This window comes from Zonotrichia leucophrys, chromosome 5 (assembly GCF_028769735.1).
Source record: "Zonotrichia leucophrys gambelii isolate GWCS_2022_RI chromosome 5, RI_Zleu_2.0, whole genome shotgun sequence".
Classification (NCBI taxonomy): domain Eukaryota; kingdom Metazoa; phylum Chordata; class Aves; order Passeriformes; family Passerellidae; genus Zonotrichia; species Zonotrichia leucophrys.
The window spans coordinates 39,119,844-39,146,227 of NC_088175.1; the positions used below are offsets into that span (position 1 = coordinate 39,119,844).

Consider the following 26,384-nt stretch of genomic DNA (forward strand, 5'->3'; position numbering starts at 1 on the left):
AAAGGACAAAATGACATCAACGGAATGAAAATTCCTCCAAAATGAAAGCAAATGACAGATTGCCTCAACCAGTTTTAACAACCCTAGTCTGAACTGCATCACAATTCATGATCCAGGAAAAAACCCCACAAACTTACTGAGGTGCTCTGATCTAATACTGTTCTGACAGTTGTAGGAACAGTATTAGCCACCTGATTTTGAAAACTTTTAACAAACAGACAAATAAAATCTCTAATAGATAAAATACTAAATGGTTCTTTTCTCCTACTGTCACCCACTTGTCTTCCCCAGAGAATACCTGGAAAATGGAACACATGTGAGCTCAACCCCAAAGCCTGCTGTGCCAAAATCAAATGTCATGATCACCATTTCACAGATGCACCTAGGAATTATTTCAGAGCTACCAGGTGAAATGAAGTGGTTGTAAAAGCAAACCTGCATGTTTCATTCCACAAATATATGTGATGTCTGATTTTTAAAATTATATTTTAAGTTTAATATATTAGTTTTTCAGGCAAACCTGTCTGATTCAACACTTAAAGAATCAGTCAAAAGGCAAGGAACTGCATCCACTTAGGAGAAGCAAACCTGGCATTGGCATTTCATGCAAATTACCATACCACTCTCTGTAATCCACCTCACCATGAAATACTCAATTTAACATCATATCCTCTCTTTAAATACACTACTGAACTCAATATCTAATTTATCAACATTAATTAATTCTGCATAGATTACTTGCTGTCAGGGTACAACAGGATTGTACCCTGGTATGTTAATTTATTTAAAACTCCTTTATACAACAATTTGCTGTGGGGAGAATTCCTTTCACCTAAAGGCATCTGCAAGGAAGGCAGAATTAGGATAAGGCCCCTCTGGAAAAGTCCTTTGGCCCAACAAAGTCACTCCACTAGTAATGGCTGTACCTTTCCAGCCATTTCTGAAGGATACAGGCAGCTCCAGCATTTGACCTGTCAACAAAACTGAGGATTTTGTTTCTTTGGGTACACAGACTGTCATTTAGCCTTTGTATGCCCTTTATGTATTAATCATAAATGTACCTGCAACACCTCACATTCATCTGGAAAATCTTACGCAGGAAACACTACAAAAACAGCCAGAGTTCCAGTCTGAGGCATGGAAGTGCTGACCTGTGATCTTCAGCTGCCCTCTCTTGCCTAGTTTCCATCTTCACTGCTCACACACGTGAAGCAGGTAGTTTCTCAAGAAACTCTACATCTTCCAGAGCAGGATAAACCACCAAATACTTTATTTTTATGGTTTATACTAAGCCCTTGCATTAACTCAGCATCATTGTCTGAGGACAGACTTGGTGAAAATATCAGTTAATACCAGATTTTTCTACAGATGAGAAACCTACCTAAGTAGACCCTAGAGGAAGATAAAGTGGTCTCTGAAAAAGTATCGTGAAAATGGCAGCAGATCAGTGGCAAACCAGCCCACCTGTATGGATCCCTGCACACTACAGAAATGCACTTGAGTTCTCTTTCCTCATTTTATGAGGGTCCATCTAGCACAGCAAAACTTCAGCCATCACTGCAATAAATGCCAGGCCCAAAGGACACAACACCAGCACTGCTTGTGCACAGGGAGAGCAAACAGCACATGTGAAACTCTGGGGAAGACTGAGGAGGGAGGAACCGTGCACATACACAAGTATTTTTAAGAACTGAGACATGCAGCCTGCACTCTTTACTGTTTCTCAACATGGTCGCTTCACAGCATTGAGAATCCACAGTTTCACCTGGATTCTTTCCCTTGGTGGCACAAACATTATTATTTAACATCATCACTTAAAAATACCCTGATTTTGTTTACCAGAGCACAGCAAGTGAGAATTCCTGTTTCAACACATGCAGACTCGCACATGTTGCTGCCTACATTAAATAGACATCACATATAAATCAAAGTTAACTTACTAAACAGGATCACTGAGAAAATAATAAAATGTTTGGAAAATTAATTACTTTTCCAAAGTGCAATGGGATAAGCCAGGTGATTATACTGGTCGAATATTTGGCTTGGCACCTAAGAACCAGCTGTATTTTTCTTTTTGGCTCAACATCTGGGCTGCCATCTCTTGCCACAAAATATTTAAGCGCAAACATATGTTCAGTTACACATCTTGAGAAAAATACCTCAGGAAAAAGTTAAGTGAAACAAAAGGCTATGTGTCCCTTTTCTTTTCAGAAGTAAAAACTCAACATAAATCACCACAGTATCCATTTAAGCATTTAAGCCAAATTAATATTTACCCATGAGCCGGATCCAAAGCTATTGCCCTGGGCTGATCAAGGTCTTGCCAGAAGAGGACTTTTCTAGATGTTCCATTGAGATTAGCTACTTCTATCCTATTGGTCTCTGAATCCGTCCAATAAAGTTTTTTCCCAATCCAATCACACGCCAGGCCGTCCGGGGAAACCAGACCAGAAATGATGACATTCTGCACCACATTCCCAGTTTGGTTAATGTAAGTTTGCTTGATGGCTTCTTCACTCACATCTGTCCAGAAAACGATGCCTTGTGAATACTGGAAGTCGACGGCAGCAGCATCCTCTAGGCCGCTGACCACCACAGTGGACTCCAGCTTGGTGCCCCCGGCGTCCACCAGCCGGACGTCCCGCCGGTTGGCAAACAGCAGAAAGGGAGACGCTACAGAGGGAAAACAGGGAAACACGTTAGCATTGCAGGCACCTACGGGTGTTCAAGAGCTGACTATGCATGTGGCGCTGGAGGATTTCTTCTTAGATACATCATCGTATCTAAAAACCTCTTCCTTCCCTACATCAGACAGGGGTGTAAAAGAGAGATAGAAGGGCAGGCCCAATTCTTTATCTAGGGGATGTGCCAGTCACCTGCTGCCTCCCAGCTTCACAGGCAACCCCTGCATCCAACAGGCTGCCTCCAATGCACAGTCAGCACACAACCAATCACTTACTAGTCATGGAACAACACATAGGATACCAGCATATATTATATCTCCTACAGTTCAGGCCTGTCATGTAAATACCTTCAGTTTTAATTTCAAGTTACTGTATGTAACATGTAAGAGTTACCTCTTGATATAGTCTTTCAGATTCAATTTCTCCTGCCCATTTTAAAAAATAAGACAGTTTATGCAGTGTCTGAATTGCAGGTCTGCAATGCTGGCAGCCCTGCAGTTGCTATTGCCAGTCTCATGAATTCTGGCTCTGGCTACATGAGTGTGTGCCTCTGCACATCCTGACAACAACTAACGTGTTTATGTGCAGGCCAAGGACCGCAGTCAGAATATACAACTCAACTTCAGATGAACTCAAAAACATGCATAAAGATTCAGAGTTTTTATTATTATTCTCCATGGTCTTTCCCCCCCCACCCCAAGCCAGGAAAGAGATTGGTTTATTTTGCTTTTTGAAGGAAGAGTATGCTGATGTAATTTACATCACCTGGTGGTTCTAGTGAGCATCCTGGACAGCAAAGAGAACCAATTGTTATCATTAATGTTTCACTGAAGATGTAGCATCTTTTTTCTCTACAATATTTAACTCAAGAAAGTTTATACAGCTTGAGGAGAATTAAGATTCTTGTTAAGAAATGATGTCTCAGTATTCCTCCTATTTAATGTTGCTGACTTGCCAAGTCCTTCTCTCAGTCATCTTTAAAAACACTAGGAATAGTATGAGGAAAATCCAACAGGTTAGTTATTGCAAACAGACAAAAAAAGTCTGAAATAACCAAGTGCTTGTTTTCTTCTCTGCAGCTCATTGGTTCCCCATTGCCACGTCTGTTTTAAGTGGCACTGCATCAAACCATTTGAGCACTTGGGAAGGTTCATGTTAGAGGGCTCTAAGTCACAAATTCTTTGGATTAGAGACCTTCTCAAGTTATGCACACTGCCTCACAAAACCAGCCCCACATCCAGACAAATAGCAAAGCTGTAGAAATACTATGCAGAAATTTTTTTTCAAATATTGTCTCAAAAACATGTTTAGAGGAATCTGAATAGATGGATTTTCATCTAGACATTTCCATGCTGAAGGCATTATTAATGCTACTACAAAGGAAAAACGAACCTGAAATATCAAGTCCAATCAACAGCAGAGGAACTCAACAGCTTCTTAACTAAAGATCAGACATGAAAAATGTCTAATCCAATCAGTATCAACATTATCCCAGCTCCCCATCCCTTTCAACAGATTTCTTCCCCGCTGCTGTACTCAGTGGGGCAGCAGCAGGCAGATAGGGCATTAACTGCTGTGTTCTCTGTCACTTCTGTCCTTCAGAGATGTCCTGATTGAAGTGCAGCCACATTGTGCTGGCCATGAGCACCCAGCAGGGAAATCACACTGCCCGGCTTGCAACCCTGTCAGAACCTCACTGCACTGTACACTCCTGTAAACTGATTGATCATTGAAAACGACCAGGCTTGATCTCCTTAAAGAACAATTAGCCCACTTCCTTTGGGAAAGACAAAAAGAGAAAGCAGAACTCTGATTCTGAAAACTTCTCTGCTCCTCCCCACTAGCCTATTTTAATAAATTTTATTTAATATATATTATAATTTAAATTTTTATTATATTTTATATTATTTAAATTAATTTTGTTTTTTAAATGGTTACAGAGCCCTTTTAGAGCAATACTGGTTGGGAAAACAAACAAATAAGCAAACAAAAAAAAATACTCAAACTCCAACAAAAACCAGTGATCTGCTTCTCTACAGTAATTCTTGCCTGACATGTTGCTGAAGAAAGCCATTGTCTCTCATATAAATTAAAAAAAATAAAGCAAAAGCCAGAAAAGTACTTAAATGCTCTGCTTTCACTGTCTTGTATTTATCACTTCAGGTCAGAATGTGATGGCTCATGAGCAGGCAAAGTTAGTTCTAGTAACTCTGCAGCTTTTAGTAACTTTGCAGCTTGCAAATACAATTTCCAAGACGTCCCAAGTTCACAGAACTTTTCAAATTCTCAACTTTCCCAGTTCATAAGCAATAAATATGAAAGAGGCAGCTAAGACATCAAATGTGTTTCTAGAAAGACAGACAGATAGCATTTCATTTCATAAAATTACTAAACTCAACAATTTAGTAATTCAAAAGATATATTCATACTCTACAAAATTACAACCAACAGTTTTTAAGGCATGAGATTGAGAAACAAAGCTCAAAAAACATCCAAAAAATGGCATTGACAAAACACTTGATTTCCCGTGCCATCAATATACCATGCTAGAGATCCAAGGTCATCCCACCCATACTTGGTACAAGCTTATTTTGAATCCCACATGAAGGGAGAATCAAAACTTCATTTCAAGAATATGAAGATCAATCTCCTCCTAAATCATGCTGTCTTTTTAGTCCTGAACTAGGCTTGATGGTCCACAGAACACTCTTACCCTTAATGGATTCAATTCTTTACTGCACAGCTCTTGACAAGGCAAAGCAAACTGGAAAGCAAGTTAACAGGAGTTTCTGAGGAAAGGGATGGGGGAGACCCAAAAAAAGCAGCAGCAACTGACTACCATTAACCTTCTAATGAGCTTATTTGTATCACAGGTGGAAATATCCCTTCCTTGAGAAGGTACACCATGTTTAGAAGGTTAAGAGACTCAAAAGAACACGGAATGTTAGGCTCTATTTTGATCAGCAATACTCTTGACAACTGCAAATTGCTTGGAAAGGGAAACACTATTTCTATTCTGCAAAAATAAAAGAATAAACAGTGAAAGGATGAATGCTGAATGTGGAGGATAAACTGTTTATATCCAGTCTATTACCACCCAATTGAAACGACATTTTAATGTAGTCACAAAAAAAGTATTCTTTTTCAGTAAAATTAGAACAGTTCATATTTTTTCCATAATAGGAGATATTTAAAACATCTGTACATAGCTGCAGTTCACAGTCTTTGGACAAAACAAAAAAAACTGAAATATAACAATTTTTCAAATAAACTCTAAAGAGATAAGAGCCTGAACTACACAAAGTTACAGAATTTCTTCTTGCACCAATTCTACAATCTTACTTGGATCATGCAGTACTTGATCAAAACCACTTCATTCTAGAAAGACATATTATTTCTGTGCAAAAACCCACCAATTTTCCTGTGGTTTTCCGGCTAAGCAGAAAACACCCTTGACTTGACAATGTAGTGAGTATCTACACAGAAGCCTATTGTACAACTGTGTGAAAACAGAGCATCTCATCAGTCCATTAACTGCAGAAAAGCAAACACTCCTCATCAGGCAAAGTAGGAATCAAGCAAGGGTTCAATTTCCAGCTTTGCCTTTGATCCTTCAAATGCTCATTCCTTGTCTGTGGCCATTTACTAAGTTTTAACTGTTTCACCTGCATCAGGAAAGTTGTTTTGTGCAGACATAACTTAAGACTGGAGGATTTGTACACTTTGGTATAATTTATTTCATTCACTACTATAAACAGTATCAGTTTCTGAATTCAGTAATCAACTTCCACTGTTTTAATTGTGCCCTTTTAGAGCACTTGAATTTTACTAAGTGCTTCAGGGGTACCTGTTAGCATCAGTAAACTGATATGGAACAAACAACTAAAAAATGCACTATATGGTCTTTACTATTAGTTTCAGTAATAGCTTTCTAAAAACCAGTTTGACAGGCCTCAACATACATATTAAGACTAAGATGATCAGGAATGATAATCAACAGTGTATTTGTCATCAGTTGTTGGTTTTTTGCAAAGCTGCAACACTTCTAAGAGAAGCTGAGCAACAGTTTTGAAAAGTTATATTTATACTACTGCTTCATACTTGTTGACATGCCTACATTTTGTCTCCTTCCCCTTAAAGGCAAAATAGAAAGACATGAGAATACTGAGGCACATGCATGATTTCTACCCTTGAAAGCACCAGGAGCACAGAACAAACACAAATCCTACGTATAGCACAGGAGAAAAGCCTAACTTACCAGCTCTTAAACTGGTTAACTAGGCTGAAGTTCATGGAAAGGTTTAACTGTGATTTTAAGAAAAGCAACTGAGGATCTTGGGAACCTGGCAGACAACACAAAACAAGGGTCTCATTTTAATAAGCATACAAGCGAAAATAGCCATCCAAAATTACAGCATGTGCACCAACTTATATTTTAAATATTATTTCAAACCTTAACAAGACAATTGCAATGGAGATCTCTGTGGTTAAGCCATCTGTATGGCTGGACAGAGAGAATAACATAATTCTTGCAGCAGTCAATGTCCCAAACCACAAAAACATTTATTACCAAAGAGCAAAAAAACCCCACACACCCCTACCACAGGCATGCAAGATGGTAAAAAACAAACATGTCAAAACTTTTGCACCCAAGGCTGCACCATGTTATGGAAACTCTTAGGCAGGATATGGAATTAGCATGCATCAGTTCTCTACACTTAAAAATAGCTGCTGTGCAGAAACAAGACTGTGTAAGTAGGGTCCTAAGCCATAAATTAATTGGAGAAACCACTTCTACAACAGAAAGTGATCCCTCTTGTCCAGCTCTAACTCTCTGGAGCATATGGAGGCTTAGACCTTGGATGTCATAGAATCACAGAACGGTCTGGGTTGGAAGGGACCTAAAGATCAGCTATTTTCAACTCTCCCCTGCCATGGGCAGGGTGACCTTTGAATAGGTCTCTCAAAGCCTCACCCAGCCTGGCCTTGAACACTGACAGGGATGGGGCACCCACAGCTTCTCTGCGCAACCTGCTGCAGGTCTCACCACCCTCACAGTAAAGAAATTCCTGCTTAATATCCAATCCAAGCCCACTCTCTATCAGTTTGAAGCCATTCCTCTTTATTCCACCACTACATGTTCTCATAAAAAGTCTCTATCCATCCTGCTTGTAGGCCCCTTCAGGTACAGCTAGGTCAACTCAATACCTTCTTTTCTCCATGTTGAACAGCCCCAATTCTCACTGCCTGTCCTTGTAGGAGCAGTCCTCCATCCCTCTAATCATCTTGGTGCCCTCCTCTGGGCTCTGCAGCAGGTCAATGTCCTTCCTGTGCTGGGAAATCATCAACACCAGAAGATAAGACTGTATATTGATCTTCCTGTCCTAACTGCACATACTCAACTCAAGTTTCAGCTTGACAGGTGGAGTCCTCTGAAGAACACAGGGCTGTGGCTGTCATCCTCAAAACATATTATTGAAAATAAAGTGTATTCCCAGCGTAATAACTAAATTACAGAATATTCTTGTTCTAACGCAGAAGTAGGCGGTAGCAGTTTTAGGGCACAAGACTAAAAAAACTCCTTGGTTTCACTCCCACACATTTCTTCCCCTTTAGCAAAGAACTTGAACAGGAATCTCAGCCCAACAATTTGTAAAACTCATTCCTCCTGCTACAAACATACCCTTCCTTCTGCTATTAATTATCTCAAAGGGCTGCAGTGAAGCCACTCATGCTCAAGTAAGGCACTTGAAGATATTCCAACAAAAGGCTCAGTGATGCACTCGGCTTTTCATTCCTGAATGGCTAAGACTTCTCTCTGTGAGCTGATCCTCTCAGTGATGGCTGGTTTATAGCACTACTTGAAGATGAAAATACACTCCGTCTCCAAATTACATCCCATTCCTCCAACCCTTCCTGTTCAATCCATTTGACAGGAATTTTGCTTTCCAAGCCATGAGGTGTTCTGGTTATCAAATAATGAGGATTCATTTCCATTTTATCTGATTTTACTCAGGAACAAGGTCTGAAATTCAGGATGAGACCACTAAGAATATCATACATTTACACACATTGTGTACAGTCAGTAATTTTTGTAAACTTTCCTCTTTACCAGCCTATATTTTAAATTATTCACATGGTCACACGAGGCATACAACAGTGTGCAGTAATCCAATCCATGCTAATATCTCATATTATAAAACATATTTGGTAAAAGATTTGTTTATATATGCAAAGAATACCACAAGACAGACAGGATCTCAGTGCTCAGATCTGTCTGCTACCAGGCTAAGGCAGAAGCAGAGCTGTTCATTCACTAATGTACCTACAAGAAGTTACATGGCTTTAGCCACAAACATATTTGGAAGTGGGTTATGTAAATAAATTACGCAAGTTTAAAGGACATCTGGTTTACCAGCAGCAGCAAGCTGGAAAGAGTCCACAGAAAGTATATAAAAAAGGTTTAAGTGGGTTTAGAAAACATATGAAGCTTGTTCTCATCAAGAAGAGGAGCTGGGAAAGCTGTGAGATAAAAATATAGTAAAACAGACCAACAGCAAGCACTTTTACAATAGGCTGAAGTTCAGTTTTTCTCAGTCAGTGGAGAAAGGACACACTGAAGGAACTGGATCAGGTTAGGCTTTTGTGGCTTTCATTGATGGGGAAGAGAATGCAGATACAATGCAGAGAGGAACATGCTCTGAAGATACCGGAGCACACTACAGAAGCCACAAAATTGCTTGCAAAAGGTGAATTTTAATAGCAGTTGGATAACCATTCCTTAGGTATGGTTTTTGTACAGGTAACTCCTGGCTCAAGAAAGCAGTTTCTTTTATGTGTCTTGAAATCAAAAACTAATTTAAAAAAAATTTTAAAATAAAATTAAAAATAGTTCAGTGGACTGCACTCCCTATACTGCTTCCCTGAAAATCTTTATTAAGAGGGTCTGGGATTGATTGTGTTTATGCCAGGTTTTACACAAAATAGTTTTGAACTTCCTAGTAACTCACATCACTCTTTCTGTTGCCCTCCCTAAAGAGATGAATTTAGTAGCTTTATCAAATAGTAATGTTAAAATATTGTTAAATAAACTTTGAGCTACTTTTGTTTTATTTTTTAAATAAACAAGCAGCAAGTCTTTGAAGATCTTGTTATATTTTTCACTTTGCACAGGGTTCCCACACACACAATAATGACAGGGTTTTAGGAGGATGAGAGTTACTTCAGACCACTAGTTTTGTTTGGCAGCCTAATTTTTAAATAATAATGTTAGCAGTAACAACAAAATATAGCCCTGATTATATACCATTTCATTTCCACTGGCCGAAATTAGTTCATTTCCCTTGGTCAAGAGATGCCAAAGTATGCCCCTGAAGGGCATGCTCTGAACAAGTCCATCAAAGGTGTTCTAAATTATGAAATTTAGGATTTGTTCTACTTAGCTGGGTGGCAATTAAATATTTTTAAAATACCCAACAACATGCTCTGAATTTATTCATTATTCTTCTGTCCTGTTATATCACCTACTTCAAGCAAAAAAAATTCACACATCAAAAAAGCCAAGTTCGTGGATTTATTGTGTGTAATTCAGTGCACTTGCATCTCTGCAGCTCCTGGAAGCAAGCTACATGTGTTCAATGCCACGTTTATGTGGACACACCATTTTAAAGGAGTGTTTCTCAAACTCTCTCTCTTTTCCCAAGCCCACCCATTAAGCACACCGCACAAATGCCTCTCGTGGTGCACCAGGCAATGGCTCTCTCAGACTGCCCTTAGCACTGCTGTAGCAAACACTGACATTGGTTACAGTGGACAGCATATTTCATCTTCTAGCACAGCTTTAGCAGCTGGAAAGGACAGCCAAGCCCATGTGAGCTGACAACACTACAAGGACCACCAAGCCGCATACAGAACATATTTAAAGATCCACTGAAAAACTAAACAAAACCTAAAATATCAGCAGTGATTTGGGGACACATCAACTTACAATGAGATACTCATCAGATAAGACTTGCAAGCACTTTAAACATTTAGAGAAGAACATGATTCACTAGATCATAAAGCAATTTTTATTTGGTCTGTATTGTTAGAGAAAATTTCTAAACATTGTTACAAAACTGGTTCTTGGCAATCTCTCTCTGTGCTATGCACAACTGGTGTTCAGCCAAACAGTTCTGAGGATTGCAGCCTCATGCAATCCCGACTAGCTAATGTTAAGCAGATGAAATCTCTGCAGTCAGAACCCCCACATCTTCCTGACCTCAGGAAAGTTCTCACCTGAGCTTTTTACAGAGGTTAAAATATACATGAGATTTTCCCAAAGCAGCATGCTCTTCTCTACCACTTGTTTGTTCTTCTGAGGCTTCTGCTGCAATTTGCTATTCAAGAACCACAATGCACATGACAGCTTAAATACAAATATACCATCTACGGGGGATTAGGGAATTGGCTTCAGACAGACACTGCCAACGAGCCCTGGAAACTGGTACTTTGAAAATGGCTGCTAAACTGAGCCTTCTCCAGTCTTAGAAGTCAGCTTCTGAGTTTGGTGCTGGTTGGAGATTGGAACCTGCACTTAACTCCAAAGGAGCTTGAACTGGCAATTTCCATCAAACTTCAATGATGATGGTCAAAGGGCCCAAGGTACACCGAAAATCCCACTCTAAATGAAGACAGTAAACTCTACAGGAAAGGTGAAAACTTCCCTTCTCTAAGAACAGGTAGGCAGCAGCACTTCACAGGTCTGCATTGGGATGCTTGAGTCCCACACGGTGTCGAAACAGAGGAAGGAGAAAGCAGAAACCCATCGCGCACACACGGGTGATCCACTGGCACCACAGCCAGCCTCCAGCCCTCCTCAGTGTTAAATTAAGAACAGTGTGACACAAGGAAGGCTGTCACAGTTCCCACACACCACCTGCTATTTCAAGATGCGCCAAGCAACGTCTGCAGAGCCATCACAGACCTGCCCTGGATGTACACTCCTCCAGCTGCACAGAGCTATGTCTGTGTGCTGCTGCCCCTAAGAGTGGAAGATGCTGTAAGCATTTACAGTTTATAACCCTGGGCCAAGAAAACTAATGGGATGGGTAACCTTTAATGACAAATTACTTGCACTTAAGGAAGAGCAGTATTGCTTTATACTGTTTCTCATGAAAAAGCCCACAGTGCCCCTACCTCTGCCAGAAGCTCAGTTCAGAAGTCTCTGACAACCACTTTCTGAGCCAAATCACTCAGCTGATGATATCAGCACTGACAAGATATCATCATAGAAAGAGAGATTCTTATCACAGGCACATTCACTTCAACAGCAGGGTCATTGTTCTGTCAGTGAGGTTTCACATTTTGACTAAGGACTCTTTAAAGTACAAACCTGCATTTTGCCTAATACCATTACCTTCACCAGCAATAGGTCCCAATTCCATAACAATGTTCGCCATATTCCACACAGGACTCACGACTGTTTTCTGTGTGAGATATTAATATGGCACTCTGTTTGTACCCACAAAAGTGGGATACAGCCTGTCCATTGAGATTTCTGGTATTTTCTGATTTTAGAATAAGCAGAAGTGGCACTGAAGTAGTCTCTTACACGATACTACTGTTGGGCTTTGCCAAAATGGGTAAGTGCCGAAGGCAGTGCTTAAAAATAGGGTTGGGGGATGTGACAGGAAAAAGATATACTCGGATGTTTCACATTCTGTGATGCAGAGTACATGGCAACAATTTTCCTGTTGTTATTCTAAATGCAATAGGCGTGGATTTCCCCCCACCCCCATGATATGCTCCACAATTTTAAAACTGCAGAGGAAACTGAAGATTTGTCCTACTTCTGCATAAACTGGTTTAGAAGAATGTAGACAAGAGGGTGACTTCCTTGAACATCTAAACATGACTTTTTCTGGGAACAACAGTTCAGGTCAATCCACAAATGGAAAAAAACAGTGCTATGTCCCCTTTTTAGATTCTGGATGTCAATCGGAGCAAGGTTCTTTTCTGTTGTTTTTTCTTTTTCAGTATTCCTCCTTGGTTTGGCAGACAGCTGTCTGGCCAATAATAGTAGATTACACAGTGAAGAGGGTTCCAAACTTTTAATGGGTAAAATAGTGGTTCTACATAATTCGGAAAATTTGGCTTGCAAATTTTATCCAGGACTTAAACAAATACAGGCTTGACAAAGGTATGCTTGTTTCTGATCTGAATTGTTTCCAATTTTTAGTTCCAGATGTTGTGTTAACTCCAAAAAACACAAATCTTTAGAAAGCTGAAAAAAAGATATTTTATTTCTATTTCCACCAAAGGTACAATATGTACTGTATTTGCAAATTACAGAAAAAGAGAATCAGAAATAGCATGTGCTGGATTCAGCTGCTGACAAATGTTACTCATTGGAACAAAAATGCAGTCAAGTCTCAAATGTAGGTTCCACAATTTGTCATGGTTTTCTTCTAACAGTTAAGAATATTCCCAAATAAAACCACCTTGTTAAATGGAACCTGCTACATGATACTGAGCTTTAGAGGGTGTAAAGTTAAGAGAAGTTTTTCGTGCCAAGTTGTAGACACAACTTCTGGTTTTTGTGCAGACTAGGTTCCAGTCAAATATTCAAGATTTAGGCTTTGTGAGAGCTTGTTAGGAAGGAGGAAAAAAAAGAGTATGAAGTGGAAAAGGTTATTTCAGATAACAAAATCTGTAACCTTGTGCTTGTACTTGTATCACTGGTAATACCTAATTGACCACCTCGAAGGCAGCAAATAAACAGAACAACCTGTTCCAAGCTTTGCAGATCACTCCTTTCAGAAGATGACTCTGCTTTAGCCAAGAACATTGATGCAACCAAATCAATTCCTTATGGCTCCTTTTATCTTTTTAAGGTCAGCATTTGTCATGCAAGTTTTGTGAAGTGTTTCTACCAATGGAACTACAAAAAAAAAATTATCTTCTGGTAGCTTAGCTGAAGAAACATAAAATAATCATCTATGTTATTTGTCTCTCCACAGTGTAGAATTTAAGGACATTTCCAGAAAATACAGTTGTCAGCTCAAATCCTCCAGAATAAAAGAGTCTCCACATTTGGAGAAGTGTTGATAACATTCAAAAGAAAGCAGATTGCATTAGTTCTGTACCTAAATTTATAGATTCATCGTTTGTATGCGCAAGACAGGAAACACGTTTTAGAATTCAGCTCCAGGATGCTTCATTTGGATTTTGGAACAGGTTTTGAGCCTAGATAATGATTTAAAAATTAAGAAAACCTGAGAGGCAACGGAAATTTGGGGCTTTAAAAGGTAAGTTACACAGGAGCTGTTTAACATTTTTGTTTTGTTGTTTTTACAGTTAATTACTGCTCTGTATCATCTTAAGGTTATTAACTGGTCACTCTCCTTGGTGTCTGCAGAATTGTGTGACATGCACCTATTGATACTGTGGTATATAACCAAGGATGAAGAACCCAAAAAGGAGACTAAAAATAATATTAAAGAAGTGCTGGCATGGTGCACAAAGAGAAAGCTGTAAAACTGCAAAAAAGCAGAAACTGTGCAAATCAAACTGCAGCTACACTGTGTTAGGAGGGATCTTGATTTAAATATGCCCTTTGCATTGGGCTGGGTCAGAAGGGTTTTGTTCTGCTGTCTGATTGAATTGGCCACCCATTCCTGCCCCTCTCCAGGGGATGTTACTCCCCATCCCCCAGGCTCCCACCACACCACAGATGTTCTGGTGCCCTGAAATCTGCCCATTTGACTGCACACACAGTTGCTTTCCTTGAGCTGATCCTGTCAAAAGGATCTTGGTTTCAAAAGTCATATAGATTTTTATAAAAAGCAATAAGGCAACTTCTTTGCCCAGCTCAGCTGCAGACAGAATATAGCAGACAGACCTGCAGAGCACCTTCTCTTGTGCTGCTGTGTCTTGTCCACACAGCGCTCAGGGGAAGGAGCTTTAGAAGAGGTTTTGTGCTTATAAAAAAGAATACATTGGTATGCACAGGTCTGCTATGCTTTAGGCATAAACCTAGCCATGAACAACCTCCCAAGCTAAAGATTTTTAAATATTTCCATGTAGATCTACAACAAATTATAACCTATTTTTCAAGTTAGCCTTATTTGCCTCTTGAAATTTTCATGCGAGTCTCAATAACATCTTAGTGGCATAAGAAATTAACTGTCTGCACTGCATAGCAAGGGAAGCTGCCACAATGTTGTTGAATGGTCTCATATTACAGAAACACAAAGTAGGAGAGGTACTAAAAAGGCATGGTGGCACACCTCAGCTTTGACAGCAGGTTAACTGCAAAAGACCTAAGAAATAAAAAAAAAAAAAAAAATCACTGTTTTCTTCCCAGGTCATTTCAAGACTTAATACTTCCTTTTCCTTCTACATGATTTCCCCACCTGAATAAACAGCCAAGCCCAATTATTGTTTTAACCCAACACATATCTGCCTTCCCCAAACAAGAAAGGAAATGAATGTCTAATAAAACCTGAAATTCATTACAAAGCGGGGGAAGGGGGGATCAGAAGAAAGTAAAATTTGTCCCTGCAGAGAAACAAGGTTGGGAAAAACAGGCAATAACAAATTTTACACAACATGAACTGTGGTCATTCATACTAGGGAGACACCTACAACCAGAATTGTTATTTGCACCCTGAAGGACTCCATGGGCACATACGGGGAAGGACTGTCACAGCTGACAAACCTGCTGTCTACAAACACAAGGCAAAGAATGAAAAGAAACCCACAGAGGACCAGGATTAAGGGTCATGCAGTCCACAGCACATCCAAGGCAAGAGCCCAGTGTGCTAATCAGGACCACAGTAGAACTACAGCCTGTGGTTTTCTTCCAGGCAGAGTAACTTATATTTTCTCATACCTCAAGCTATCTTGCAATCCTTTTTGTAAAAAAGGCATAGATTTTACTACGATGAATGGTTTAGGAATGATCTCAGCCAGCCCAAATCTTAATTCCTTTGCAGCTAGACAAGGAGTACTGCAAATAAGAAACAGGATTTCTGATAAACAACAACAGGATTTCTGCAGAAGGAAGGGCACAAGCCTGTTAGCACTACACAAGAAAGCAGTACTATGGAGGGCAGACCAAAATGCATTTGTTTATTCTATAACAAAACTAACTCCAGCAATGTATGGCCACAAGTGATCTGACCATTCTGTTTCATGCACCATATTGCCTTTCTCCACCCTTCATTTGCACTGCTTGGCTGTGCCTTCATTGCTAAAGAGGAAGATGTAAATTTTCCATTGAGATAGCTATTTTAATGTAAAGGTGCCTGAGGAGAACTGGAAATTTTACATCAAGTAGAAAGTCAGCAGCATTATCTCACTCCTCACCCAAGATTTCATAAGCTGCACAGAATTGCACTGACTCTATCAGGAATTTCCCATCAAGATTGCAGTATCAGTGTAGTAACAACACCTGTTTCAGCAATGAAGACATGGCCCAGGACTTTCACAGCAGGAACATTTCTCTCTTGAAAACATCCAGGGCATTTCAGAGAATGGTATTCCAAACAACCATTTCAACCACACACAACAGTTGAGAAAAACTAACAAATCCTGCAGTCCTTCAGAGAGCAGACTGGGAGTCGGAGGCAGAGCACAAGTAAAACACACACCACTGCAATGCTCTGCCCAGCACTGAACACACTCACAGCTGGACTAAGGAGCAGTGCCATTTGTCCTCTGTCTGGTGAAAGCCTTTTAGCACAGTAAGCTTATTACAACCAGCTCTGCATCTCTTCTACGTCCAGCTGTTGCAGACTGTTTTGGAGTTAAAATGTCTTGGATCCCATCCTCCCTATTAGACAAGTGGATATCCCTTTACTTATTAAAAGCTCCACAAAATACAACTGGTAATACAAAAAGCTATGTGCGACCCACAGCCTAAAATCATGTTTCCAATCCAGAAATGTCAAGCACCAGCACACTGTCAAATACCAACTGCATTTTAACATTTTATAACCAAGACTGTGCAGCAGACTGTTTGTTAATAAACATGAAATGCATGCAAGAAATGAGCATTTGCATTTAAGTAACTCCCTCCAGGTATGAATGACAATGACTAAATACAAAACAAACATCTGCCCTCTTATAATACAACAGGGGCTTATAAACCAAATTTAACCCACAGATTTAGATGCAAAGGGAAGGGTTTTTTTCCCTACACACTGATGAAGATGGAACGTTTGTTTAAAAATATATTATGCCCCAAATGTAAGACTTATGTGAATAGCTTCAAAAGCAAACAGAAGACACCTTAAATTTCATTTGTAAAATGCAAAAAAATCGAACATGCTGTCTGCATTCACCTAACCTTTGATGAACTGTCTGAAAGAGAAGGCTGAACAGCCAGAGTATTGTTAAACTAGAGGAAAACCTTACCTTCTCTAAAAACTAGATGTAAACTAGACCACAAAAGCATTCACTTTTTATGAAAAACTGCTTTCTCCTCAAAAAAAGCACCTACCAACAACAACACCACCCCAAGCCACGCCAAACAAACACTAACTCGAAGCACAGTTGATAAAAGCCCTTTCCTTCTATACTAAACTTAGGCAGCTCCTGTAACTAAATAATTTCTCAGAGTTAAGGCAGCCATCACCTTGTCCTTACAGAAAATACTGTAATATTGCAACAATAGTAGCACCAAGTGGAAATAGCAAAGTATTTTGTCAAGCTTATCTGGTACAGAGATGAACTAAGATGCAAATGAACATGAAAACTTTTTCTCCTTTAAAAAGGGGACCTAAAATACAGAACTCTCTACTTATGTCAGTCTTCTATTAATTACCATGGGTCACACTTGATATCAACAGACTTCATGAGGGTGAAGGAAGTAACTCACTTTTGAGGACAATTCAGAAGTTTGTGTCTCCTTTGCTGTGACCAGTACTTGCAATGTAGAGCAGTACTGTGCAATACATGTTATCACCTCTGCAGCAAGGAAATTCAAAACCACCAACTTACTTTATAAAAGCCACCCAGGGGCCAGTAACTACAAGTCATTATCACCAATTCACTGTTGTGCTTTAACAAGCTCTGTAATGAGAAGATGCTTTATTTCCCCCATGTTATTATCAACATGTGAGAAACATCAGCTTTCTTAAGTTTTACTTGGAGGAAGTTAGGGAATCTAAAACCTCTCAAGAATGTTTTCCACTGATTATAGCATTAAGTTGTTTCCTTTATAAAACCCCATAATGCAGAGGACATTTTTATATAGATTTACACATACACACACACACACACATATATATGGTAATGCGATAATAAGACTTGACATCAAATGACACCAAACATTTATAAAGGCTACTTAAGCCGAAATTTTCAAACCAAAAAATTTCAGCTCATGCATTAATTGTCCAAGGACACCACAACATCAAAGGAGAAAACATCTATCTACTCCAGAGAACAGTTAATCCATACAATTAACCCTCCTTCACATCACATCACACTATAAATGCGAACACATGCTCCGTTTCTTTATTGCTCAGAAGATTCTCCAAGATGCTATTCTTGTCACTAATGAGGTGCAGCACAAACAATTAAAGACTTGCAAAAAATAACACACAGAGCTTAGATTTCTTTTTATTTAGAAAAGAACTCCCAACACCCCCAACGTCACAGGCTGTGCAACATGTGAATTGCATCGAAACATGTGGCATCATCCTTCCTTCAAAGCTGGATATGTTAGACCCATCAAATCCTTGATCTTTCAGTATCACAGTTTTATTAGACTAGAGAAAATCTGATTTAAGGCCCATTTTAGCCTATGTCATTGATCAGTCTCTTTCTTTCTCCTCTCTGATGCAGGGATTTACTAATAATGTGTTTGACGGAGGGGGGAGACTGGTGTCAGAAGAACAAAAGGAAGTTAAAACAATAAAATGATAATTAAAACAATGAGTAAGAATAAGGCATCCCACAAAACAGAAGATAACCAAGCAGGTTACTTTCAGGCCTAGTTTACGACATGGCCACACATTTTTGTACTGTCACTAGAAGGAGCACAGAACTGAAGCAGAATGCTGCTTCAACTGAAACCACTGGGCAAAACACTCCCTTTGAAACAGAGCCTTGTCCTAATCTACACCAGGTGTTGCCAAAAAGCTCATTCTGGCTTTGTGTAACACCATCAGTTACCAAAAGTTCCCAGTAGGCTCTAAAATATATAAAATTGGTAACTTCACTGAACAGTATTCCATTGTTGCAACTTCACTTGCATGATCTGCGCCTATATATTGTATTAGAGGGGGAAAAAGCCCCACACAACCATTCTCCAGGATTTAGAAGCAGTAAGGGAATCAGTTGTTGAGTAAAATTAAGTAAAACCTAAAGAATAAACTGCAAATAAATCAAATACAGGCCTTTTCTGGTAGTGCCAATCTTACAAAGATATAGAGAGATGTGCTTTGAGGTAGCCAATAGACAGGTTTCAGGAAAGCTTTTTTTTTTTTTTACATGAACTTGCAGCTGTCAGAACTAGGAAGTTTTGTGCCATTTCAGACACTGGGAAGAATTTTGAAACCTTTACTGCTTGGCCAGTGCAACAGGTGGAGATGAAGTTGGGAGATCTGCAGGATCCAGCAGAGTCTGACCATCCACTCGGCACTTGCTCCGCCAAACGTGGGAGAAGGCATTCTCTGCCTGCCTATCTGCTGTACACTCATCTATTTGTCAGTGTTTTGGGATCATCCCAGCAAAAATTCTCCTCTCAGGATTAAGCAATATTTATGACAAGGCTTTGAATAAATTAACATTCTATGTTTCGAAGTCCTTCTGAGTAAAGATAATAAAACACAGTCACTTCTGGCCACATACACAAGAGAGATCTTACAACTGACATCATACACATCAATAACTGCAAAAAAAATCCCCCCCAAAAAACCCAAACAAACAAACAAACAAAAAAAAAAACACCAAAAAAACAACCAAGCAAAAAAACCCCACACCAATTTTTCTTCCCAGTCATCTTACCTTCCTGGTGAAGGCCAAAGTTTTGGAATTGAATTTGAATAGCTTAAAAGCTAAATTTTCATTAAAAGAAATGTTGCCAAGCACATTGAACAAACACAAGTTACTCAAATACTCACAATAATCTGTTCCCAGTGTCCTGCTGAAGATTAAGTACGAAAATAACCCTGTGAAGTCCATTCCCTTAATTCAGACTTTAGAATAACAAACTGGTGCTAAAATTTCTTTTGCAGTTTTAAGTGTGCGCACATAACATTTAAACATTCCCCCACTCTATTCTTGCATATAAAACACTTCAAATTAAAAAGAAAAAAAAAATCAGTATTAGTTCCTGGAGAAAATCAGAGGTTTTTGTAGAATTTGGTGTACTGCTGCTGCCTCACAATATAGCAGAAGACAAGTTGCACAGGAGAAAGCACTGCATGCAGCTGTAATTCAGAGCACAGCAGCTGACAAGTTATATTTTTATCCCTGCAACCTCCTCTCAATCTCCAGTTGATGCCCAAGACTTGAGAAAACAAGCAAAAGCTTTTCATTAGTAATGGAACATCATCCCTGGATGCTGTGAATCTTTACTGACCCACTCATCACTTCCTGCTAACACAGTGGTTTGCAACAGCGATGGCACTTGTGCATCAGCAGAGAGACACCTGGAATCATTTTAGTTTCCAACAGAGACCAAGGTTTTATTCATAAAATTTAAATGAGTAAAAAAAACCCAAAAAAACACCAAAAAACCTACCCAACCCAAAAATAAACCCCAAAAACCACCAATCCACACAACAAAAAGCTAAACAAACCTGTTGCTACAGATTCAAAATACGCAGGAAAGAATATGTAAAGCAGCTTCCTCACAACTAATGGTCAGGGATCTAAACACCTGGAGAATTTAACAGTAATTAAAAAATAGAACAGCAGAGTTTACAAGGAACCAAACAAATTCCTACCCACACTAGTACACGCAAGTTGAGTGTACCTGTTGTACACCGTGGCTTCCCAAGCAAATCAATATTTTTCCCCTTGTCCATTCAAACAAGTCCTCCCACACATCCTCTGCCTCATTGCCAATCAAGGGCCAAATGTGTCTGAAGGACACTCTTGCCTTGTGACCCAGCGTTCCCACAGATTCTTGGAAGGCTTCCCCCATCACAAACCACCATTTGTGGGCAAAGGGTCCTAAGAGGCTATCAACAAGTGGATTGAAATGTGACATGTTATAAACAACCGTGACAATGAAACAGTTTCCATCAAGATGTGACCAGCAGATGCTCAGATTCAGTAACACGAGCCTGTAACTCCCTCTCAATCCACAGAGTGTTAAATGAGTTCCAAGACCAAGATGAATATAAGACCATAATAAAATATTCCAGAACTAATCTTTGAGGGGAAACCATTCCAAAATACAAGCACCCCAGGGGAAGTAATTGTGGAATAGCTTTTAGATTTTGAATTCATATTCTGCCTCAAACAAAGTGAGTTTTGTTACCCTACAAAAGCCTTATAATCTGTACAAGGAAGGAGATTCTACCAGGCCCCAAGTAAGTTGCTCAAAGTTGAACACTGGAGAACATCTCCTTTAGAAAGAAAACCTTCTGCCATGGCCCTGCAACACTGACTGCACAGAATCCCAAGAGTCAAAAGCACAAAAGACAGGACCCCTGTACCTGTATCTACCAAGTGTTTTCTACAGTGGTAGAAGAAGGCATTTTGCATATAGAAGAGGCATTTTGCATATACAAGAGCACCATTGTCAAGAAGCAACGGACTGCTTGGAGGACCAAGTCAGCTGTATCAAGACCTTACAGCACTCCACATCCTCCCTCATTGCACACAGACTTCCTGAGGAAAAAAAAAAGCAACAAAACCAAAACACCCAACAGGCAAGAGGCCAACACTCACAAAGATCCCATAGCCATTGTTCAGAGAAAACAAGTCACTTGCATCATTCCCCACATGCAATAAGCTCTGGGCTGGCTGTGTTGTGCCTCTGAGGACCAGCACCAGATGTGCTCTATCTCCACATGCCAGGAGTTCCACAACCTGGGAATCAGCAACCAGAGTTCTCTTCCATGAACTAATTACTGTCACAGGATGGTGAAGGACCAGATGTGTCTCAGTGATTAACACCCAAGGTAAATGAACCCTAGATCACTTACGTCTTTTGCAGGTAACAATGAAAACCTTAATTTGGACCATGCAAGTTGAGAGATAACATCAATGGAGGTCACAAGCAAAGTATTTCCACATGCTCATCTTCTCTCCATTGTGCCCTAGACTGAATGAAAAGCAGCAATCCTCAAACACACACTCAGCCTCAGCTTCTCCAGTTTTACCAATTCTGTCACGGGCAGACAGTGTTAGTGGAGCCACATGCTAAAGGGACAGCAGGCAGCTTTTCCAAACTGACAGAAATAGAAGGATGGTTTGGGGCTGCTTTTTTGTTTTGCTTAGGGTTTGGTTTTCTGCCTTTCATTCAACGATGCTGCCTCATCATCCTACTTAGGGAAGTAACCTAACAAGTTCCCAAGAGCTCTCTTGACCACTGGATAATAAAGATTACCCACCTACAGACATTTCAGCTTTAAGCAGCCTTGGTTCTTCACACAGCTGGGGGAGAGGGGGGCAACACAAAGAAATCAGGTGAAAGTTTTAAAAACAATATACAAAATCTCTTCCTAGAAGAGCTTTCAAGTTAAGAAGAAATATTACCAATATAGGAAAGTGACACTGCATGCAGAAATTGTAAAGACTGCAAAAGGGAAGGAAAGTGGTTATGCAAGGTCAAATATTTAGGTGCAGAACACTGATCAGGCATAAAATTTTGATTAATAAACACTCATTGCCCTGCCTTCTAAGGAATACCTTACCTATCATCCTGCTAGTTTGAGGCTTCATTCCGCTCTAATGGAACAACAGCCATCAAGAGAACAATGCAATGGAGTCAAACAAAGCAGGTTCACTCCTAGATGGCTATTTAAAAAACCATCACACATGAGAAGATGACTCTGAGGTGCCTCTTATGTAAACTATTCCAAGATGCACTCAGGGAATATTTCTGTATCACTGTCACCTGTTCTCAAAATGCTGAGAGTTCACAGACTTCCAGGCATGCTTTGGTTACACCACCAAAACCAAATCCAGGTATACTGAACTCCAGTCCCATACTTGCCATCTGTGGAACTCTCCTCCTTAAAATTCTGTATCAACAGCTAATATCAGGCATTCAAGTTCACACAAAAAGTATGGTTGTGGTTTTCTGGCTTATGGAGATATTTTTTTCAGAAACAGGAGGTTATTCAACAGCACAGCCATTAGAATGAAAGGGGAAAAAGCAGAGCAGTTAACCAGATGTGTAAGCATGTGAGAACATAGATACTTATTGCATACATGCTCACACATACACACATGTGGAAAACCTCGCCACCACCACCACCCTGTCCCCCCAGAGTCTCACACCCTTCCCTGTGTAAATACTTCACCATAAACTAGCCAGGACCTTGCAGAAGATTACTTCTGCTTAGGTCAGCATTTTTCTGAACTAGGAGTAACTCTGTCTCTGCTCCAGGAGAACTGAGTGGTCTGGTGGCTACACAAGCTACAGAGCTCACTTGAGCTGCCTGTGGCTCTCACTGAACACCTGCAGATCATGGTTTATTCACTGCAAGTATATCCAACACTCACATTTCTGCTGGTCTCTGTGCATTTCTCCAAATTTCACCATTAGCTACAATGTTCACAGAAACGAAGTTAGGAGAACTCTTAAGAATTCAGTTACTCCATTCAAAAAGCCTCAAGGAATATTTCCTCACTCTTTGGAGGATGGTTCCTTCTGTTAGTAACCATAAGGAGACTAACAGAAGGAACAAAAAGGTGCTTTTGCCATTGAAAAGTGCACCTTTTCAACAGCATCACAGAAAACCTTCTCCTGTGCAGGTTCCAAAGCCACAGCTGACATTGATTCAAGGTTTTGTGGCTCAGGATGGGAGGGCTGTTGAAGATAGCCCTCATCCCATTTCAGATGAGATGAAAATCCAAATTCATTTTTAGGACAAGGGAAGAACTGCAAGTGATTCAATTCCAATATATTGAGGCTCCACAATAATTGTGCCTGCATTAGCCACACCCTCCCTACTCTCACTATGCAGCTTGCCTAAGTAAGTCCAGATGCGTAACTGCTTCTGAGTATGCCCTTTCTATCACTGAACACCTGCAAACTGGAGATTTAGAACATAAGTAATAGCCTACCACATTCAGACAGTAAAAAACACACTGTTAAAACCCAGACAGAACAAAATTCCCCCTAACTGCCTATTTCTTTTACTCAGCTTTTGAAGATGCAGATAATGTATAGATTTTTTTTTAATCATCCACAGCTGGGCAGACTTTCTAAATGGAAAATGCCACCCATGTGCATTTTCATCCTCTTAGCTCTCACTTGGGAACACAACTCAGCAGTTTAATTTGCCTTTTATATCTTTTGAGATAGACACAATCCAGGTAAGTCAGCAATACAGATTTCTGAGGTTAAAACATTTTCCCTTTGGAAAAAAAAACATAGATGCTTTAACACCTCATACTTCAGGCTGCTGAATTTCAAGCAGGGGAAGCAATTAGGGAAAAAATCTAAAGCAAAAGTAAAATTATTTGTATCATTTATATCATATTTAATGTCAAAATTCATTCCTATAAGGCAGACAACTCTACTCTGAGGTTTTTCTAAAACCAGAAAGTTTTCAACAACTGAAAACAAAAGCAAAAGGTGACAGAGAAAATAGGAAACTTGGTGGCCATGAGTAAAATTCCTTAAAAGGGACACAATACATAGGTGACCCTTTATTTGAAATAACTAGTTACACAAAGCCTCCAAAGCTCTTGGAACAATATGCACAATGTAAGTAGGGACCAATACACATTTAACACTGGGTAATTTATGATTCAGTGTCCAAAGGTGACACCTTCTATAAAACAAAGGATTAGGGGTTTGGTTTTCAAGTTCTGCTGCTTTGAGAAGTTCAAGAAACAGCATGCTGACTTTTGTATTAGCTTCAAGTGCTAAGAAAGAATACCAAGTATGTTATGTTATATAGACATTGCCTAGTTATACTACAGAGAATAAATCTCAACCTCCTGTTCCTTTTCTTCCTTGAGTCATTCACTGTCATCACCAGAGACAGCTTGTTATCCAAGAGGCAAACACTCTCTTTTTCTCTTCCTCTATAATGAAATGTAACACAGATAAAAAGACAGCCCTATTTCAGAATATATTTTCCTGGCATCAGCAAGACACTGGTCTGACTGAGCCTGTATTGGGTTGGTGTGGCAATGTTTTGGTGACAGAAGGGCTACAGGGGTGGTTTCTGTGAGAAGCTGCTGGAAGTTTCCCCCATGTGCCATGGAGCCAATGCCAGGCAGCTCCAGCATGGACCCACTGCTGGCCAAGGCCCATGGGTGATGGTGGGAGCGTCCTCAGGGAAATTAATAAGGAAAAACAAGTTATTGTGTAGATAACAACATGTGGTGAACCGACTGCATCCCCTTCCCTTGTCCCCCTGCACTGCTGGCAGGGAAGAGGGAGAAAATCAGGAATAAAATTAAATACGCCAGGGAGGAAAGGAGGGGTGGGGATAAGTATTTTTAAGATTGTTTTACTTCTCATTATCCTACTCTGATTTGATGGGCAATAAGTTGAACTAATTTCCCCAAGCTGAGTTTGTTTTGCCCATAACAGTGATTGGTGAGTGATCTCTGCCTGTCTTTACCTCCACCCGTGAGCCTTTTGTTAAACTTTCTCTCCCCTGTCCAGTCGAAAAGGGGAGAGACAGAGCGGCTTTGGTGAGCACCTGGCATCCAGACAAGGTCAAACCACCACAGAACTAAAAACAGTATTGTGAAAACAAATATGCAGCAGAAACATTTCCAAATACCACAGCTTTGCAATTGTCCTTCTAAAGCAATCACTTTTTGCGCTAAAAATCTTATTTTTGTATCTGCACAAAAACTTGTAGAAACTGTCCCTTATTAATTATTTGAAAATAAACCTTGAACAATAATAATTACAGTAAAGACATAAGGCCTTTCACATTGCCTTGAGTATCATTTCTGCTCCACTTATGGAACTAAAACTAGAGAAATCAGCTTGGAAGACTTTCTTAAACTTGACACACAGATTTCAACACTCAACAGCCTCTGCAGACAAAGTCTGGTTACACAGGAACATGCCACAGCTTTCACAACACCCTAGAAATGATGGGCTGAAGGAAAACAACATGACAAAGTCCCCAAGCACCCCACTGGGTGCAAGGAACAGCAAAACCTCATAACAATGGGGCAGCTGGCAGACCACTCACTCAATGTCACAAAAAATACCCTTCAGTCTTACCTGAAGGAACAAATTTAAAGGATGTGCTATTTAAGAAGTCTGAGAAACAAGGAAAAGAATAATCCCAACTAGAAGAAATCAAGATACAGGTGGCATAAGCCAGAAAGCCCCCAGAGATGTGTCATGGTGGGATCCCTATGAGATCTTCACCCAACCCATGCACAACCCAGCTGTTGGCTTCAGGAGCACATGCTAAGGACAAACAAGGTAATTCTCATCACTTTCTGATCATGAAAAGTCCACTAAAAAAGAATTTCATCTCCTACAGCAAGGCCAAAAGGAAGCACCTTGACTTTCTTGATTGCCATACTCTACAGCATGATGTTGTG

General features: G+C 39.9%; 1 protein-coding gene across 3 annotated transcripts in view; it reads right to left on the reverse strand.

Moving 5' to 3' along the window:
• Positions 1 to 26,384, reverse strand: part of LRP5 (LDL receptor related protein 5) — a 125,231-nt gene that overhangs the window by 91,974 nt on the left and 6,873 nt on the right. Inside the window, exons 1-2 of one of the 3 annotated variants that reach the window (XM_064714696.1) lie at positions 5,398 to 5,478; positions 2,522 to 2,673 (exon numbers count right to left, since the gene is read on the reverse strand). In XM_064714696.1, the coding sequence (XP_064570766.1) occupies positions 2,522 to 2,574 (53 nt within the window). In that variant the 5' untranslated portion in view covers positions 2,575 to 2,673; positions 5,398 to 5,478. Of the gene's footprint in view, positions 1 to 2,276; positions 2,674 to 5,397; positions 5,479 to 26,384 lie in introns of those variants that run through there. The other 2 variants (XM_064714694.1, XM_064714695.1) reach the window with 2 other exon arrangements.